General features: G+C 39.4%; 1 protein-coding gene across 1 annotated transcript in view; it reads left to right on the top strand.

The window, feature by feature from the left end:
- The window catches only part of LOC124605239 (pollen-specific leucine-rich repeat extensin-like protein 2), a 59,493-nt gene that overhangs the window by 23,243 nt on the left and 16,444 nt on the right, over nt 1–19,806 (top strand). The window contains exon 3 of the mRNA XM_047136790.1: nt 2,168–2,405. Within this exon, the coding sequence (XP_046992746.1) occupies nt 2,168–2,405 (238 nt within the window). The remainder of the gene's footprint in view (nt 1–2,167; nt 2,406–19,806) is intronic.

Below are 19,806 nucleotides of genomic sequence, written 5' to 3'. Positions count from 1 at the left end.
GCCTCTCTGGCCACTTCCGTTTGTATTTGTGAGCCGCCCTCAGGAAGGGACCACGGCAGTCTGTCCGCGGCGAGCGTCTGAAGTGGTAAGATCTCCGGCTAAGCGCGTGTCTGCTAAGTCCGTAGGACAATGGATTTCTTAAGTTCAGCCTAACTGAAAATTTAATCACCTTTATTTCAGGTTCACCTCTGAAATATCTAATGTTATCTTAAATTGCAATGCAGTGTAATTCGAGTGTGAAGTTCAGAATATATTCCGGTAGTTGCTTTGTCACCACGTGTTGATCAGTAACTCTAACTAGCATCATCAATCTTCAATGCGAATGTCCGTGACAATATTTTTCAATATAGCAACTTTTCTTTATGTTCAACCCACGTGGGGTGTACTTTGTGAGACCAGTACCACGTGCTTATACAGTTGTTTGACCCATCAGGTTAATAGTAAGACGATAGTAACCAGTTCGAGGTTTTTCTTTTGTAAATTGCTTTTCGATCTAATTTATTTTAATTATCAAAATTATTGTGGAGTTACACGCTTTGTGTAAACCAAGTTGACCACATGCAGCATGTGGTGTAAACATCAAAGTAGCCCTCAGCTATTCCTTCTGGGAAGATTTCACAGAGTTAGTATGAATTTAGTATGCTAGTGTGTGGTAATTACATGACGGACAGGATTGTGCTACGAACATAACTCGTTTGGCTGAAAATCGAATCGGTTGGTTGTGGTTAATTTCCTCTTGCATATGTTTCAATGTTCTTCATGTGTTATTTTATGAATGCAGTGTTGTATGCAGTCTCCCAATCTTGGCTCCATATTTGATGTGTTCCACAAGATTACAATCTCACATTTTCACAATCCTAAATAAGGCACCAGCTTAGCTACAACTCAAGTTTAATATGCTGAAATTTCAATGATCAATGTTAAAATAGATTTCCAAGTATAAACTGATTTATTTCTTTTTATTTAAATTCTCTTTTATACATATACATATACATATACATATATATATATATATATATATATATATATATATATATATATATATCACCGGTTGTCGTATGACTATTAAAAGATTATAATTAATGTTAGTCAGGTTGGGAATTTGGTAAGCTAGACTGGATACCTGGTGAAACAGTAATGCAAGGTTAACTTCCCCAGACAGCTCACAGCTTTTAACCCGCTTTTATTGTCTATCAGCACCGCTTTCATAGCAAATTAAAGCAACAACATTTCAATGTTACATGCATGGGAGAAGCAAGGTTACCCGAGAGACTCATGGGTTCAGCGGTAGAGGGTAGGAGGAGTCGGGGTAGACCAAGGAGAAGGTACCTGGATTCGGTTAAGAAAGATTTTGAAGTAATAGGCTTAACATCAGAAGAGGCACCAATGTTAGCACTGAATAGGGGATCATGGAGGAATTTTATAAGGGGGACTATGCTCCAGACTGAATGCTGAAAGGCATAATCAGTCTTAAATGATGATGATGATGATGATATTAACATTTATCTTAAATAAATTAGTAGTCATTTTTGCTGGTGATTTCTAATTCTTCAAATCTGTTAAAATTTATCTTAAATAACTTAGTAGTCATCTTTGCTGGTGATTTCTAATTTTTCAAATCTATTAAAATTTGTTGTAAATATATTGTAGTCATTTTTGTGGGTGATTCCTAATTTCTCAAATCTATTAAAATTTGCCTTAAATAACTTAAGAGTGATCTTTGCTGGTGATTTCCAATTTTTCAAATCTATTAAAATTTATCTTAAATAAATTAGTACTCATCTTTGCTGGTGATTTATAATATTTCAAATCTATTAAAATTTATGCTTAATAAATGGAAGCCTTTCTGAAAGGTTTTACAGTTGCTCAACATCATGATTTATTGCAGAAGGAATAATTTACAAGGATATAGTGCACTTAGAAAGGATGGTCTTATCAGCTTAATTATTTCAAATAATTTACAAGTTCCTACAAGAACTCTAGACAATTTGAAAGTAAGTGAAATCAAAGATAAAGCTAAAAATCTTGGTATTAAAGAATACAGTACATTAAAGAAATCAGAGTTAATAAACGCCATTGTATTACAAGAGTTTAAATTTCATCCAGATGTATTCCTAAAGACTAGATTAAGACCAAAGCGTGTACCAAATATAAATTACTTTTACAGATTTGATGATGATATTATTGAAAAGCCTCCTCCACCAATAGAGGAAAAAATAATAAGGTTAGATCAAATTTTCCCATTTAGTAGTAAAATATTTGATCAAGAAAAGGAAACTGGGCCATCTGAAAAGCATTTATTTGAGATAAAAGAAATTGGATCTAAATTTAATGAAACATTTAAAGCATTGTCTGTTGACTATAAAATTGTCTTTAATGATGCTAACATTGCCAAGCTCGATACTGTTAGTAAGAAAACAGATTACATAACAAAAGCACTCAATTCCATGGTAGATGTAGCTAAAAAGAGGACTAATTTCAGGAAAGGAGATTAGCTGAATATAACAGTCAATAATCCATAAATGTTTTATCCAATTTCTACAGGTTATAAAGCATCAAATAATACTCGATAATCTGTTCAAGTTTTGTGCAATAAAATGAAGGATATCTTAACATCTGATGAAACTGTTGATGTAGCAGAAACATCGTTTAATATTCAGATGTTAGCAATTCCAAGAGTTAGTGGATGTAAAAAAATAATAAATCTAGCTGAAGACAAAAAGACTGAGAGATGCATCACAAGAACTATAAATGATGATAATCTGTGTTGTCCTAGAGCTGTAATTGTGGCTTTGACATATCACACACATAATATTTTAGGAAGAGAACTAACTACAAACGAGATTAAGCAAATCAGGGATGGAGATAAATACAAATTACAGAAAGAGTTAACCAATATATTATGTAATCAGTTGGGCAAATACAACCTAGGATTTACTTTAGATGACATTAAAAATGTTGAAGAATTGTTGGATATTCAAATAAATTTTGTATGTGCTGAAAATTTCAATGCAGTAATCTATAGTGGTTGAGAAAAAGAAATGAAGATTTATTTGTACAAAAATCACAACCATTTCCATGTAATTAATAGTATGACTGCTTTCTTGGGATCTTCATTTTCTGTGATAAATGCAAGAAAGCTTATCACAACAAGGATGCTCACAGATGTAAAACAGAGCAAAAAGTATGCATATTATGTTAAAGTCCAGAACATGAAAGTGGAGAAAATAAGATTTATTGTGAGAAATGCAATAGATGCTGTTATAATGAAGAATGTTTTAACAATCACCAAGAAGTTTGTGATACAGCTTACAAGTGTGAAGGATTTGTTTAAGATCTAAAGAACATAAATGTGACTTTGAGCTTTGTAGAAATTGTCAACAAGTAGTGGAAATTAGAAATCATAAATGTTATATGTAATCTGTATTGCAAAAAGTTGGTATCTGTGAAAGAAAATTTGGTGTGGAATGTATAGTGCAAGGTTGCCCAAATTGTAATAAAGTAGGTTGCCATGTTAATGGAGAATTCCAAGATTTTATACTTACCAGTGCTGCATGTGTAATAAAATAGTTGGTGGTAAAGAGTTTAAATGCTGTAAGAAAGGCTTTCCAAAGAAAGTGAATAGTACCTGTACTGAGAGATAATTGTGGTTTGATTACGAAGCAACTCAAGAAACTGGAACACACATTCCAAATCTTATAAGTGTCCACAATTTTAAAGGTGATACTGTTTATATATTTAAGATAAATGATGAATTCTGTAAGTGGATGGTATCTGAGAAAAACAAGCATATCACATTCATAGCTCACTATGAAAATGTCGTGATTCCCAATTCATTTTGAAGTACTGTGTTGGAAATACTATAAGACCATATACCATCTACACAGGAACTAAACTAATGTTGTTGGAAATCAAACAGTTAGGAATAAAAATTATAGACAATTACTGTTTGTACAAGGTCCACTTAGTAGTTTTCCAAAAACTTTTGATTTAAAAGAATTGAAGAAAGGTTACTTCCCACATTTATTCACCACGCCAGAAAATGAAAACTATGTAGGACCAATTCCTGATACTAAATATTACTGTGTTGACGCTATGAAGCCAAAAGATAGAGAAGCATTTCTCAAATGGCCAAGCTCTAGAGTTAAAGAAAATTATGTGTCCAATATGAAGAAAGAAATTAACAAATACTGTAATTCTGATGTAGATATATTAAGACGAGGCTGTTTGGAATTAAGAAAACAGATTCTGGAAATTGCTAACAATGATCCATTCTGTTATTTAACAATTGCTGGCATTTGTAAGGCAATTTACAGATCGAAATACATACATCCAAATGCAATTGCTGTATTGGATAAAGAACAGAAGGAGAATTACAATAAACAATCGATAGCTTGGTTAAACAGTTTAAACAACAATAATATCTTGCATGTTCTTAATGGTGGAGCAGTAAGAACTGCAGGAGCAAAAGTAGATAGATTTGATAAAGAAACTAATACTGTTTATCAATACCATGGATGCTTTTGGAATGGATGTAAAGAAATGATTCAAAAGTGAAAAATTGACAACATTAATAAGGAAACTATGGATGATCTTCATCAAAAGACATTGAGAAGAAGTGCAGAAATACGAAATGCTGGGCACAATCTAGTAAAGATGTGGGAATGTAATTAGTTGAAATCAACAGAATATAAAGCCTTAAGAAATTAAAGCAGTTACCAGAAGTTATTTAACCATTGAATCCACGAGATGCATTTTATGGTGGACGAACAAATGCAATAAAATTAAGAGCTAAAGCAGATGGTATGAGATCAAAAATAAAATATGTTGAGGTACGTAGTCATTATCCTACTGTGCAATATTATGATTATTATCCTCAACAACATCCAAAGAAAATATATAGACGAAGATACTCTAAAAACTGGTATGGCTTAATAAAAGGTAAAGTATTGGCTCCCAGAAGATTATATCATCCTGTTTTATCTGTATGCACGCAAATCGATAAAAATGAAGAACTATTGTTCCCTCTGTGTGTCAAATATGCAGAAGAACAGCTATGTAAATGCGATCACCGTGATAAAGAAAGAAGTTTTATCAGAACTTGGACGACTGATGAAGTTAAGAAAGCAGTAGAAAAATGATGTCACGTTTTAGAAGTCTATGAAGTACGGGACTTCAAAAATAAAAGCAATATGCTGTTTAAAAATTATGTGGAAGACTCTATGAAAATAAAATTAGAAACTAGTCAAATAATTTTGAAAGTGACAAAGAATACATCAAAACATTTAAAAGGAAGTTTGATATTGAATTGGATCGTGATAGATTAAAGGAAAATCCTGGAAAACGAGCTGTTCCTATAATTTGTCTTAATTCATTATGGGGCAAATTTGGACACAGGCAAAATATGAGTCAAACAGAATATGTGACCAATTTACAACGCTTTTATGAGATATTACTAGATGATCGATTATATAACTTAGATGTAAATTTTATCACAAAGGAAATGATTCAGATGAGGTATAATTTCAAAGATTATTGCATGGAAAACAATGTTGTTGTTGTTGTGGTCTTCAGTCCTGAAACTGGTTTGATGCAGCTCTCCATGCTACTCTATCCTGTGCAAGCTTCTTCATCTCCCAGTACCTACTGCAACCTACATCCTTCTTAATCTGCTTAGTGTATTCATCCCTTGGTCTCCCTATACGATTCTTACCCTCCAAGCTGCCCTCCAATACTAAATTGGTGATCCCTTGATGCCTCAGAACATGTCCTACCAAGCGATCCCTTCTTCTGGTCAAGTAGTGCCACAAACCCCTCTTCTCCCCAGTTCTATTTACTATCTCCTCATTAGTTATGTGTTCTACTCATCTAATCTTCAGTATTCTTCTGTAGCACCACATTTCGAAACCTTCTGTTCTCTTCTTGTCCAAACTATTTATCGTCCATGTTTCACTTCCATGCATGGCTACACTCCATACAAATACTTTCAGAAATGACTTCCTGACACTTAAATCTATACTCGATGTTAACAAATTTCTCTTCTTCAGAAACGCTTTCCTTACCATTGCCAGTCTACATTTTATATCCTCTCTACTTCGACCATCATCAGTTATTTTGTTCCCCAAATAGCAAAATTCCTTTACTACTCTAAGTGTCTCATTTCCTAATCTAATTCCCTCAGCATCACCCGACTTAATTCGACTACATTCCATTATCATCGTTTTGCTTTTGTCGATCTTCATCTTATATCCTCCTTTCAAGACACTGTCCATTCCATTCAACTGCTCTTCCAAGTCCTTTGCTGTCTCTGACAGAATTACAATGTCATCGGCGAACCTCAACATTTTTATTTCTTCTCCGTGGAGTTTAATACCTACTCCAAAGTTTTCTTTTGTTTCCTTACCTGCTTGCTCAATATACAGATTGAATAACATCGGGGAGACGTTACAACCCTGTTTTACTCCCTTCCCAACCACTGCTTCCCTTTCATGTCCCTCGACCCTTATAACTGCCATCTGCTTTCCACACAAATTGTAAATAGCCTTTCGCTCCCGGTATTTTACCCCTGCCACCTTTAGAATTTGAAAGAGTCTATTCCAGTCAACATTGTCAAAAGCTTTCTCTAAGTCTACAAATGCTAGAAACGTAGGTTTGCCTTTCCTTAATCTTTCTTCTAAGATAAGTCATAAGGTCAGTATTGCCTCACGTGTTCCAGTATTTCTACAGAAACCAAACTGATCTTCCCCGAGGTCGGCTTCTACTAGTTTTTCCATTCGTCTGTAAAGAATTCGTGTTAGTATTTCGCTGCTGTGGCTTATTAAACTGATTGTTCGGTAATTTTCACATCTATCAACACCTGCTTTCTTTGGGATTGGAATGATTATACGGGGTGATTCAAAAAGAATACCACAACTTTAAAAATGTGTATTTAATGAAAGAAACATAATATAACCTTCTGTTATACATCATTACAAAGAGTATTTAAAAAGGTTTTTTTTTCACTCAAAAACAAGTTCAGAGATGTTCAATATGGCCCCCTCCAGACACACGAGCAATATCAACCCGATACTTCAACTCGTTCCACACTCTCTGTAGCATATCAGGCGTAACAGTTTGGATAGCTGCTGTTATTTCTCGTTTCAAATCATCAATGGTGGCTGGGAGAGGTGGCCGAAACACCATATCCTTAACATACCGCCATAAGAAAAAATCGCAGGGGGTAAGATCAGGGCTTCTTGGAGGCCAGTGATGAAGTGCTCTGTCACGGGCTGCCTGGCGGCCGATCCATCGCCTCGGGTAGTTGACGTTCAGGTAGTTACGGACAGATAAGTGCCAATGTGGACTCTCCATACAGTTGATTGTGGAATTTGCAGCTCTCTGCTAGCTCTGCGAGTCGATTTTCCTGGGCTGCGAACAAATGCTTGCTGGATGCGTGCTACATTTTCATCACTCGTTCTCGGCCGTCCAGAACTTTTCCCTTTGCACAAACACCCATTCTCTGTAAACTGTTTATACCAACGTTTAATACACCACCTATCAGGAGGTTTAACACCATACTTCGTTCGAAATGCACGCTGCACAACTGTCGTCGATTCACTTCTGCCGTACACAATAACACAAAAAGCTTTCTGTTGAGCAGTCGCCATCTTAGCATCAACTGACGCTGACGCCTAGTCAACAGCGCCTCAAGTGAACAAATGTACAACTAAATGAAACTTTATAGCTCCCTTAATTCGCCGACAGATAGTGCTTAGCTCTGCCTTTTGTCATTGCAGAGTTTTAAATTCCTAAAGTTGTGGTATTCTTTTTGAGTCACCCCGTATTCTTCTTGAAGTCTGAGGGTATTTCGCCTGTTTCATACATCTTGTTCACCAGATGGTAGAGTTTTGTCAGGACTGACTCTCTCAAGGCCGTCAGCAGTTCCAATGGAATGTTGTCTACTCCAGGGGCCTTGTTTCGACTCAGGTCTTTCAGTGCTCTGTCAAATTCTTCACGCAGTATCGTATCTCCCATTTCATCTTCATCTACATCCTCTTCCATTTCAATAATATTGTTCTCAAGTACAGCGCCCTCGTATAGACCCTCTATATACTCCTTCCACCTTTCTGTTTTCCCTTCTTTGCTTAGAACTGGGTTTCCATCTGAGCTCTTGATGTTCATACAAGTGGTTCTCTTATCTCCAAAGGTCTCTTTAATTTTCCTGTAGGCAGTATCTATCTTACCCCTAGTGAGATAAGCCTCTACATCATTACATTTGTCCTCTAGCCATCCCTGCTTAGCCATTTTGCACTTACTGTCGATCTCATTTTTGAGACATTTGTATTCCTTTTTGCCTGCTTCATTTACTGCATTTTTATATTTTCCCCTTTCATCAATTAAATTCAATATTTCTTCTGTTACCCAAGGTTTTCTACTAGCCCTCGTCTTTTTACCTACTTGATTCTCTGCTGCCTTCACTACTTCATCCCTCCAAGCTACACATTCTTCTTCTACTGTATTTCTTTCCCCCATTCCTGTCAATTGTTCCCTTATCCTCTCCCTGAAACTCTGTACAACCTCTGGTTCTTTCAGTTTATCCAGGTCCCATCTCCTCAAATTCCCACCTTTTTGCAGTTTCTTCAGTTTTAATCTACAGGTCATAACCAATAGATTGTGGTCAGAGTCCACATCTGCCCCTGGAAAAGTCTTACAATTAAAACCTGGTTCCTAAATCTCTGTCTTACCATTATATAATCTATCTGATACCTTTTAGTATCTCCAGGGTTCTTCCATGTATACAACCTTCTTTCATGATTCTTAAACCAAGTGTTAGCTATGATTAAGTTGTGCTCCGTGCAAAATTCTACCAGACGGCTTCCTCTTTCATTTCTTAGCCACAATCCATATTCACCTACTACGTTTCCTTGTCTCCCTTTTCCTACACTCGAATTCCAGTCACCCATGACTATTACATCTTCGTCTCCCTTTACTATCTGAATAATTTCTTTTATTTCATCATACATTTCTTCAATTTCTACATCAAATGCAAGACTTAGATTATACAATATGTTAGATAAACAAGGAGATTCTCTCATATATTTTGATACCGATTCTGTAGTATATATTGATTATGGAAAAATGCTGTGGAAACAGGTTGTATGTTAGGTGAGTGGACAGATGAATTAGGAAATAATTGGATTACAGATTGGGCTTCAACAGGACCAAAAAGTTGTTATTACGAGAAAAATGATAATAAGACAGAAAAGAAGGTAAATGGATTCACATTAAATTACAAGAATATTCAAAACTTGAATGGTGAACCTATAGTAAGGTTAATAGAAAGTGAAGTTAAAGAAAAGATACAGTTAGAATACAATCAGATAACAAGAGAAATTGATACTAAAAATTTGGTAAACAAACAAGTTAAGAAAGAATTTTCATTTCAGTATGATAAAAGAATTGTTTTAGATAACTATGATACAGTGCCTTATGGATATTAAAGATTGTCTATGTCTTCTAATGTAAATAAAAAATTCATATCATATGCCTTATACAAATAGAATAAATTAGTTAGTTGCATTTTGTTGTATTATAGATTGTCTAACTTTTTGGTTATAGAGTGATAAACTTTTAAAAATAACGAATAAGCTTTAATGCAATTTTGTAATTTTTTAGGTAAATTATTAATTGGTAAATTAAAATCTGCTATTTGTTTCACTGTTATAGAAAAGAGACAATTGGAATTTTCTATTTATTCCCATATTTCTATATCTGTTTCCTCACAGTTATCAAAGTACTTTTCATATTCTTCTCCATAAATTCTCTTTCATGCACTAACACGTTTAGTATGCTTCTGACTCCTCAAGTGTTCTATAATTAATGATGATTTAAAACATTCTTTGCAAGTACTACACTCAACTTATTTCTCTCTTGTATTATTATTTTTTTTTGACAAATATGTCAAACTGAAATTCATCCCATACATTAGTCATATTTATAAAGATTAAAATTTAAAAGATTATTAAAATTTTAATGTATATAAATGGACACTTTACTGAGGAAGCTCAATAGTGCAAGCAATTCTAATCTGTTTAAAAAGATTAGTGAGCTTGATGTAAATGAGCAGTATTACATTACTCATTGTGAATGTTTAAAAACTAGATATGGTGATAAAATTTGTCTTGAGCTCAGTAATAAATTTAAAATTATTTTGCCAGAAAGGTTTAATGAAATAATAACTAACTAGGACTTCCAATTTTTTAAAGATGGTGTAATTAAACTAAAATATAAAGGACATCTAGCAACAGTTAAGCAAGCTCTTCATAGATGGCGCTGGCCACAGAAAAATAATATCACCATAACTTTGCTATTTCAGAACCGATTTTGATGATTTAATCTCTGAAGTTAAGCTAATTAAACTGTTTAACAGCTATTCTGAGTAATATTATTTAAAATATTAAACTAGAAATCTATGTAGTTTTGTTTGTTCTTGAACAATGTTTGTCACACGAATGCCGACTATATATATAGAATTCGAATCTTCTCTAATTTGTCAAAACTCACTGCAGATACGTCGACTGAAGGATATGGCCATAATCTCACGAAGTCAGAAGTGTGTTATGCATGGGTCAGGCTAGCCATTTGACAAAACATTTTCTATCGTCGCCTGTGTGCTTAATAACGACTCAAAAAAATGAAGCGGTTCAGTTAAGTCTGAACTTAGTCTTCGTGAAGTGTCGTGTACACAGGGCAGAGGCCTGAAACTCGGAAACGAGTGGATGGTGTTCGAAAGTGAATGATTTGCACTGTTCTGTGGGTCTTTCGAGAATTATGTCTAGAAGAATGAATGTGTTAGCTACACAGAAAACTACAATGAAGCTGTGTGCAAATTTTAATGATAAAATTTCGAAAGATACACTTATGTATGTGGTGATGTATGGTAAAAAGAATTTGACACATGATTCACAGCATAGAATTTTAGTTGAAAATTTTAAAGTGGCTTGCAGCCATTTATAAAAAATTTTAGTGGCTAGTGTGTGCAGCCTAGCAGTTTATAAGACAATGAAGAACAGCATTATTAAATAAATTGCAATTGCGCTACTAAGGTTCTCTTCCCATGTCAAACAAATGATGTCAGTCACTCATAATGTGGTAATCAACACCATATCAGTGGACAGATAGGATGGAAAAGATACCTTTGAGGTTGACAGTAAGATCAATTTTAGCAATTTTACCAACTTTTTTCTGTAATTTCAACGCCAACCATTAGCACAGCAGCATGCATTCCAATTTCTGTGTCATTGCTAAACCACACCTCCACCATTTTGTGAGCACCTTATACTAGATTTGTGAATGTAGATAGATGACTGTGCAGGACGTCCATACATGGTTAATTGTCGAACATATATATATATATATATATATATATATATATATATATATGTGTGTGTGTGTGTGTGTGTGTGTGTGTGTGGTTGTGAATATATGTTCGACAACTTTGTGCAGAATACACACACAAAAGAGATATATATACAGGGTGTTACAGAAAGGTACGGCCAAACTTTCAGGAAACATTCCTCACACACAATGAAAGAAAATATGTTATGTGGACATGTGTCCAGAAACGCTTACTTTCCATGTTAGAGCTCATTTTATTACTTCACTTCAAATCACATTAATCATGGAATGGAAACACACTGCAACAGAACGTACCAGCGTGACTTCAAACACTTTGTTACCTGAAATGTTCAAAATGTCCTCCGTTAGCGAGGATCCATGCATCCACCCTCCGTCGCATGGAATCCCTGATGCGCTGATGCAGCCCTGGAGAATGGCGTATTGTATCACAGCCGTCCACAGTACGAGCACGAAGAGTCTCTACATTTGGTACCGGGGTTGCGTAGACAAGAGCTTTCAAATGCCCCCATAAATGAAAGTCAAGAGGGTTGAGGTCAGGAGAGCGTGGAGGCCATGGTATTGGTCCGCCTCTACCAATCCTTCGGACACAGAATCTGTTGTTGAGAGGTGTACGAACACTTCGACTGAAATGTGCAGGAACTCCGTCGTGCATGAACCACATGTTGTGTCGTACTTGTAAAGGCACGTGTTCTAGCAGCACAGGTAGAGTATCCCGTATGAAATCATGATAACGTGCTCCATTGAGCATAGGTGGGGCCCAACCAAGACATCACCAACAATGCCTGCCCAAACGTTCACAGAGAATCTGTGTTGATGACGTGATTGCACAATTGCGTGCGGATTCTCGTCAGCCCACACATGTTGAGTGTGAAAATTTACAATTTGATCACGTTGGAATGAAGCCTCATCCGTAAAGAGAACATTTGCACTGAAATGAGGATTGACACATTGTTGGATGAACCATTCGCAGAAGTGTACTCGTGGAGGCCAATCAGCTGCTGATAGTGCCTGCACACGCTGTACACGGTACGGAAACAACTGGTTCTCCCGTAGCACTCTCCATACAGTGACGTGGTCAACGTTACCTTGTACAGCATCAACTTCTCTGACGCTGACATTAGGGTTATCTCGACTGCACGAAGAATTGCCTCGTCCATTGCAGGTGTCCTCGTCGTTCTAGGTCTTCCCCAGTCGCGAGTCATAGACTGGAATGTTCCGTGCTCCCTAAGACGCCGCTCAATTGCTTCGAACGTCTTCCTGTCGCGACACCTTCGTTCTGGAAATCTTTGTCGATACGAACGTGCCACGCCACGGCTATTGCCCCGTGCTAATCCGTACATCAAATGGGCATCTGCCAACTCCGCATATGTAAACACTGCACTGACTGCAAAACCACGTTCGTGATGAACACTAACCTGTTGATGCTACGTACTGATGTGCTTGATGCTAGTACTGTAGAGCAATGAGTCGCATGTCAACACAAGTACCGAAGTCAACATTACCTTCCTTCAATTGGGCCAACTGGCGGTGAATCGAGGAAGTACAGTGTATAATGACGAAACTAAAATGAGCTCTAACATGGAAATTAAGCGTTTCCGGACACATGTCCACATAACATCTTTTCTTTATTTGTGTGTGAGGAATGTTTCCTGAAAGTTTGGCCGTACCTTTTTGTAACACCCTGTATATATGCCATACGGTCTCCAATACCGATCTACATATTTCTTGCACTTCGATAATAGCGCGTAATTTACGATTACGATGGCCCTGCCTGCAACACTGTCACTGATTTAATCTTTAGCTGACCAGAAGGAGACTCCTACAGCCCACGTCTCATAAAGGAGCAGAACTAGTTGAGTCGGTAACTGCTGTTCAGCGAAGACTGTTCCACACCAGTCTTATGCACAGCACCCACCCAAGTGCACAGAAACCTCCAGATGCGAGCATGTCGAGGAGGATAGCAGCTCTTATTGCGGTGTAGTAGCTATGAGAGTGCTGCGATGATATGACAGAGGGTGATGATGAAACGTATGGTGTATGCATGACGGAGTTCCAGACGGACAGTTTGAAGCATTTTACGTAGATCAACTGCACTATCAATTCTGAAGTATTGTTCTAGTGTCTGTGGTCAGTACCGTTAAGATATTGGTGAGAGAGAAGTGATCGTGGAACATTAACACATGTATTCCGAACGCTCCGTGGTTCTGCACTTAAAACATGCTATAATGCTAGAGCGGGGAACGTTCTGACCTATTAGTCATTTGGAATGCAATAATGTCAATATTGCAATGTAAGAAATATATTCCCAGCGTATGATATACATTCTCCCTGCAAGTTTCTCTACGATAAGTTATGGTGAAAAACTGAAAAATCATAAAACTACTGCCTGGCACATGAAAGAAAACATCGGTTCTTTGTAACACAAACATTACTTAGGTTTCCAGAGGTGTATGACGTCTGCTGTTTACGAAGTTCAAGCCGAGTTACAGTTCGGAAATTATGATATGCTCAGAACAGTCATATAAAATGACCGGCAACAGCCGAATATGCAATCAAGGGGACAGTAACATCTTATGAGAAAATAAACACCAGACCAGTAGCCAGAGGAGACGTAGCAGTCGTAAAGAAGTTTACCAAAGCTTCCTGTTGCACACAGAAGTGACGGTCCGATGTTGGGCTGTGTTGCTCATGTGCGGGATAACATTGCCGTCTCACCTTCACGCCACGTCTCTAAAGTGCCTGCTCTCTCTCCACCGCATGTAGCGTCAGTCTACGCTGCTCCTCCAGAACACGCCATTTCATTGATTTTGATCGCTACTCATTTCATGGTATTTCTCTCTAATTTTATGTATTTTCAGTCAGTTTCCGAAATTTTACTAGGTTTTCGCGATTTTATGTATTTCATCGTATTTCCACCAATTTTTATGTATCTAACACCCATTTTTCTTGATAATAAAATACGTTTGTCTCGAATTTTACCGACTTTGTGTTATTTTCATATTTTTCCAGTGTTTTCCATACGTATATGGTCATATTGCTGACACATCCATGTGCTCTTTGATTTTCTACGAGAATATTTGCATGTCTTTACACCAACCTACTAAAAAATCCTAAGACTTGCCTTGTTCCCGATGATTCACATGAAGGCACTTTGGATAGGACGAACATGAAAATTATAGTAACAGTCGCTTCATACCTATACGAAAATGAAGACTCGATTTATTCCAAGATGTGACAGAGAGTACTTCGCACACATCTTCGTTCATCTAGGGAAGGGTACTAAAGCAGGTCTTCCATCGAGGGAAATGTTTCATCACATATGAGTTGGAAGTCCTCTGACGACTGTGGTTTTTTAGAGGTTAGCTGTTAAATATCGCACCTAGATTGTACTCTAAGTCACACACAAAAAATGTTCAAATGTATGTGAAATCTTATGGGACGTAACTGCTAAGGTCATCAGTCCCTAAGAGTCCCTAAGCTTACACACTACTTAACCTAAATTATCCTAAGGACAAACACACACACCCATGCCCGAGGGAGGAGTCGAACCTCCGCCGGGTTCAGCCGCACAGTCCGTGACTGCAGCGGCTTGGACCGCTCGGCTAAAACCGTAAGTCACACACAGAACACGCAATTTTATACGAGTCGATCGCATGTTATACCACGCACCTCGAGAGCAACGAAAAATGGTAAAATGCGTGATAAATTACCTGTAGAAACATCTCTCTGTCTCTAGAACTCATCATCAGTCGATCATTAAATGATATCTCCTTATAACCCCTCTCAACCGACCACTCCATCTACTTTCAATCGTCCTTTAACGCAAATCCATGTCAATTTAGAGGCAGATGGCTCTCTTTTCTAAGAAAGCATTAAAGACAGCGGTAAACTTGCATGTATCGCTATTACCTCAATAGGTATACAATAGAACGTCGTTAAAAAACTATAGAACAGCTGTTTGTAAAGTGTTTGTTAACTGACACCGCATGGTTGTAACTGATGCAGAGTACAGAGGAGCTGCCCGTTAGGGGTTAAAACACCTAAACAGCCCAGCACAGGGTCAAATAAGTGGTCCATTCTGTAGTGGTATCTTGCAGTCACCGCAGCTGGTAATACAAATTTATAAGGCGATTGCTAATAACTTTGGTCACAACTGGGCTTGTGATCCGACATAAATAAATTTATTACTCTACATTTGGCGGTCTTCCACGTTAAACGTTTTGTTCCAACCGTCTTATCGCTGTCGACGAAAAACGATTGTTTCCCTGGTTCCCTTTGCTTCCATGTCACCATTTTCTCGTATTCCTCTTGCTTTCGCATACTCGTTCCCATGCAAAAGAATTTTCCTGCACCAAGCAAGTATCTCTCATCGCTCTCAATTTCCCCAGTATTTTGGTTTATGTTCCCTTAATTTATTTGTATTTTCGGTCACGTTTCGTAATTTTATCGATTTTATGTCACGTTTGCATATGCAAAGATGACATCACTTTTCGCCACGTATTCTAAAATTGCTTGTAAATGTTGTACATCTGTCAAAGCATAACGCGAATGCACTATTTTCATCGTCAGAAAGGCATAGCTTGGCATTGTACTCAAATGCATCTAGTCACCTCCAGCCACATGTTGTACAGTTGCAGTGCGTTTGCTCTGTTTTCTGTACGGTTGTGTCTGTACATGTGTCACAGACAGCTCCCGTAACCCACAGTAGACCCGAGTTAATGTTCGAGTGTGGATCCGTCACATGTTATATTCGGAGCGATGTTTGGATGTGGATGTACAGCACACCATGTCCAGGATCAGTTTGAAGGTGGATCTGCCACGCGTTATATCCAGACCGATGTTCAGAGATGGATCCACAACACGTCACGAGCGGGAAAGGGTTCGAAGGTTGGTCCAGAGTCATTTGATACATCACAAACGCGATCCTAATAACATTTAGGAAGACGATGAAATTAATAGCCAATTAAACCACGTCAAACTAATTTTCCCCGGCAGTCAGATATCACCGTTTGCCTGTTTAGCCAGAGGACAGTGGGAGCAGAGTAATTTTTCGAGCCTCGATTTAAATATTCCTTCTAATTTCTAATATGGCGCACAGCCACAAAAGCTGTTCGAGACGTTTGCTCGAATTCCAGACCACGGCTACTTGGTGGCGGAGGGCCGCCAGTCTGCTCCTCTCCCTCGGACGAGATGCACGCACTCCAGGGAAACGAAACTCAGCCGTCCCCGTGGTTAGGTCGCCCACGGGCTCCTCAGTCTGCCGACGGACGCTGTCTGGGTTGCGATATTCTCGGTTACCGGCACAGAACACACGGGGGAGGCTCCCTCGCCCTCAGCTGCTTGCAGTGGTTACGTGGAGCAGCTCCGTGCAGTCCAGCAGCACAGCAGTCTTTAAGGCTTCGTGCTCGGCACCAACAGCAGCAGCGACGGACCCCACGACTCCGGTTCCAGCTATTTCGCGTTAAAGGTAACGCAGCCACGACTATTCCGGTCACGAACAATCACAAATGCCACGGTTTGCACATCGATCGGTAGGCGTGACAAAGCTAACAATTCTCGCTCCATAGTAATATATACTGCCCCTCCCTGGGATTCAGTTTATTCTTTCTTGTTAATAATAATAGTAATAATAATAATAATCACTACATTTTATCTCTCAGTGTACACTGTGTCACTCTGATAAAGAGCTGGACGAATTAACAGGACGCTCGTTTAAGTTTCAAGTTGTTCCCTTTGTCTCGTCTTGCAGTGAGAACTTTTCTGTGTCAGGTTTCTGCTATTACTGTGTGTGCAGTATCCAATATTTTAATTGTAACGCGCTTCATCGAATTTCTATGTATGTGTTTGTCGAACTACTCGTACATGCAAGATTTTAACGCACCTGTCCGACACTTGGTGTCTAGAATTAGCCCGTTGCTCCTACAAACATTTAATTATTTATCAGAAACCCCTAATAGAGCCGGCCGCTGCGACCGAGCGGTTCTAGGCGCTTCAGTCTGGAACCGCGCGACCGCTACGGTCGTAAGTTCGAATCCTGCCTTGAGCATGGATGTGTGTGTGTGATGTCCTTAGGTTAGTTAGGTTTAAGTAGTTCTAAGTTCTAAGGGACTGATGACCTCAGATGATAAGTCCCATAGTGCTCAGAGCCATTTGAACCATTTTGAACCCCTACTGGAAGAGACGAAGTCCAATGCTGGCCACGGTCAAGACATCAGAAGATAAGCTCAAATGGCTCTGAGCACTATGGGACTTAACTGCTTAGGTCATTAGTCCCCTAGAACTTAGAACTACTTAAACCTAACTAACCTAAGGACATCACACAGATCGACGCCCGAGGCAGGATTCGAACCTGCGACCGTAGCGGTCGCGCGGTTCCAGACTGTAGCGCCTAGAACCTCTGGGCCACTCCGGCCGGCTGAGAAGATAAGCGCGTACGGTCAAATGTACCTGTTAATTGAGAATCGGGAGTCAGACAGCCATTTTGATTTCTACCATTTCTATCTCCTCGTTCATTCTTTTGAGATAGAACCGACGGAAGCCGCAACATCTACAGCTGACGCTGCACAAGGAGGAGAATCGCCAGCCGTCTTCCTTCTTCTGCATTACTTCGGCTTTGTACGTTGTTCGCTCCTGGGACCTGATTTAAGAGAACCCAAACGTACCTTCAACACTGGTTCAGAGAAAAAAAAATGGTTCAAATGGCTCTGAGCACTATGGGACTTAACATCTTAGGTCATCAGTCCCCTAGAACTTGGAACTAGTTAAACCTAACTAACCTAAGGACATCACACACATCCATGCCCGAGGCAGGATTCGAACCTGCGACCGTAGCAGTCCCGCGGTTTTGGGCTGAAGCGCCTAGAACCGCACGGCCACCACGGCCGACTGGTTCAGAGAAGATGATGAAATTAACTCTACTACAAACGTCGCTCTGTTTCAATGAACTCGCCCCGCAAACACGAAAACCTTATCTCACTTCGACTTGGCTGGAACGATCGAGGTCAAACGAGGTCGTGAGCGTCCCAATAATTCCAGGTGTGTGTCCGCGGGCGCTGCACTGCGGAACAAGACACAGTGGACAGTGGAGTGACGTCGAGTATGCGCTCCTGGAGATCAGATTCGCTGATTCGGGACTTGGGCCGCCGGTGAGCTTCCCCCCCCCCCCCCCGGTCCCGCCCCCCCACTACCCTGCCTCTGCCCCTCCCCTCCCACACCACCATCCCCAACCCCACCCACACCCCCATTCGTCTGTGCCCGGTGCGGCTGCGACTGGCCTCGGGCGGCCTGCCAAAGCCGTTCACCGTGAAGAGCAGCTCGCAGGCGACAGACAGACAAACTTTAAAACCACATATAGTTACTTCATTGACAGACGGCGCAGGCGATTCCGCCGCATCGTGTGAATACAGCAGAGCGCACCCCGTGGCCACTCTTCTAGTACCGCCTTCCTAGAACTCTTACCCACCCCAAAGTCCCTTCAGATGCATTTTAATGAACACATCACGACTTTTTACCTAAGCGTTTATGACCGACTCACACAAATAAACTAACCCACCAAAACACCTCGGTTTGCCCGTAGTCTAAACCGGAATACCCCACTTACTAAGCATCCACTAAAACTCCCAAATGGACTAGAACTAGTCACCGGCTAAACGTGGGGACTGCATCCCTCCCATCTGTTTCGTTCCTTGAATCCCCCGCACTCCACCTTACTCAGAGCGTCCCCCATTTACTCTCACCTGCACACATTCTTTACCATCCTCACTTTTCTTTCGCTACTAATTCACATTGTACACCTCTACAAACATTCTGCGAACTCAACTCCGACAAGACTATTGTCCACTTTCTTATTTCCAATTCAAATATACTGGCTACTCTTACATCAGACCATTGCAGAATTCCTACACGAACTCACCCTCCACGCAGTCGTAATGGACTGCCTCTGCTTGAGAATGAAGCCTCTCTCCTCCCAGGCGTGACCCGTTCCCCGCCCTCCCGTTCTGCCTCGTCCCTTCCTTGCCTCTCCTACACTTTCCTCCCTGCATACGTAGCCCGGCCCCTACCCAGTTACACCTATTCCAGATCCCACGTTTCTCCCACTGTCGACTTCCCCGTACAACTCTGAAAGACTAAGCCTCCAACTGCAACACGCTACAGCATCATAACTACTCAAAATTTGCACCGAGAACTGACCCTAGAAATTTTAATGATGTGAACTGCTTCATCTTTTTTGTCAGTATTTCTCTCAAAATTCGTCATTGAAAAATATTTCTTTACATAGTTTAAGTTCTTTAATCCCTTAAGACTATTTGTTGTTAATATAAATGCTCTTGGATGAAGAGCGTCAGCCAACCCAGGCCTGGGAAATGTCAGGAAATGGGACAACAGTAAAGGATAAAACAGTGCAAGAAC

This window comes from Schistocerca americana, chromosome 3 (genome assembly GCF_021461395.2).
Source record: "Schistocerca americana isolate TAMUIC-IGC-003095 chromosome 3, iqSchAmer2.1, whole genome shotgun sequence".
Lineage (NCBI taxonomy): Eukaryota > Metazoa > Arthropoda > Insecta > Orthoptera > Acrididae > Schistocerca > Schistocerca americana.
The sequence above is the reverse complement of the archived record's forward strand: the minus strand, read 5'-3'. Positions and strand labels throughout refer to the sequence as shown.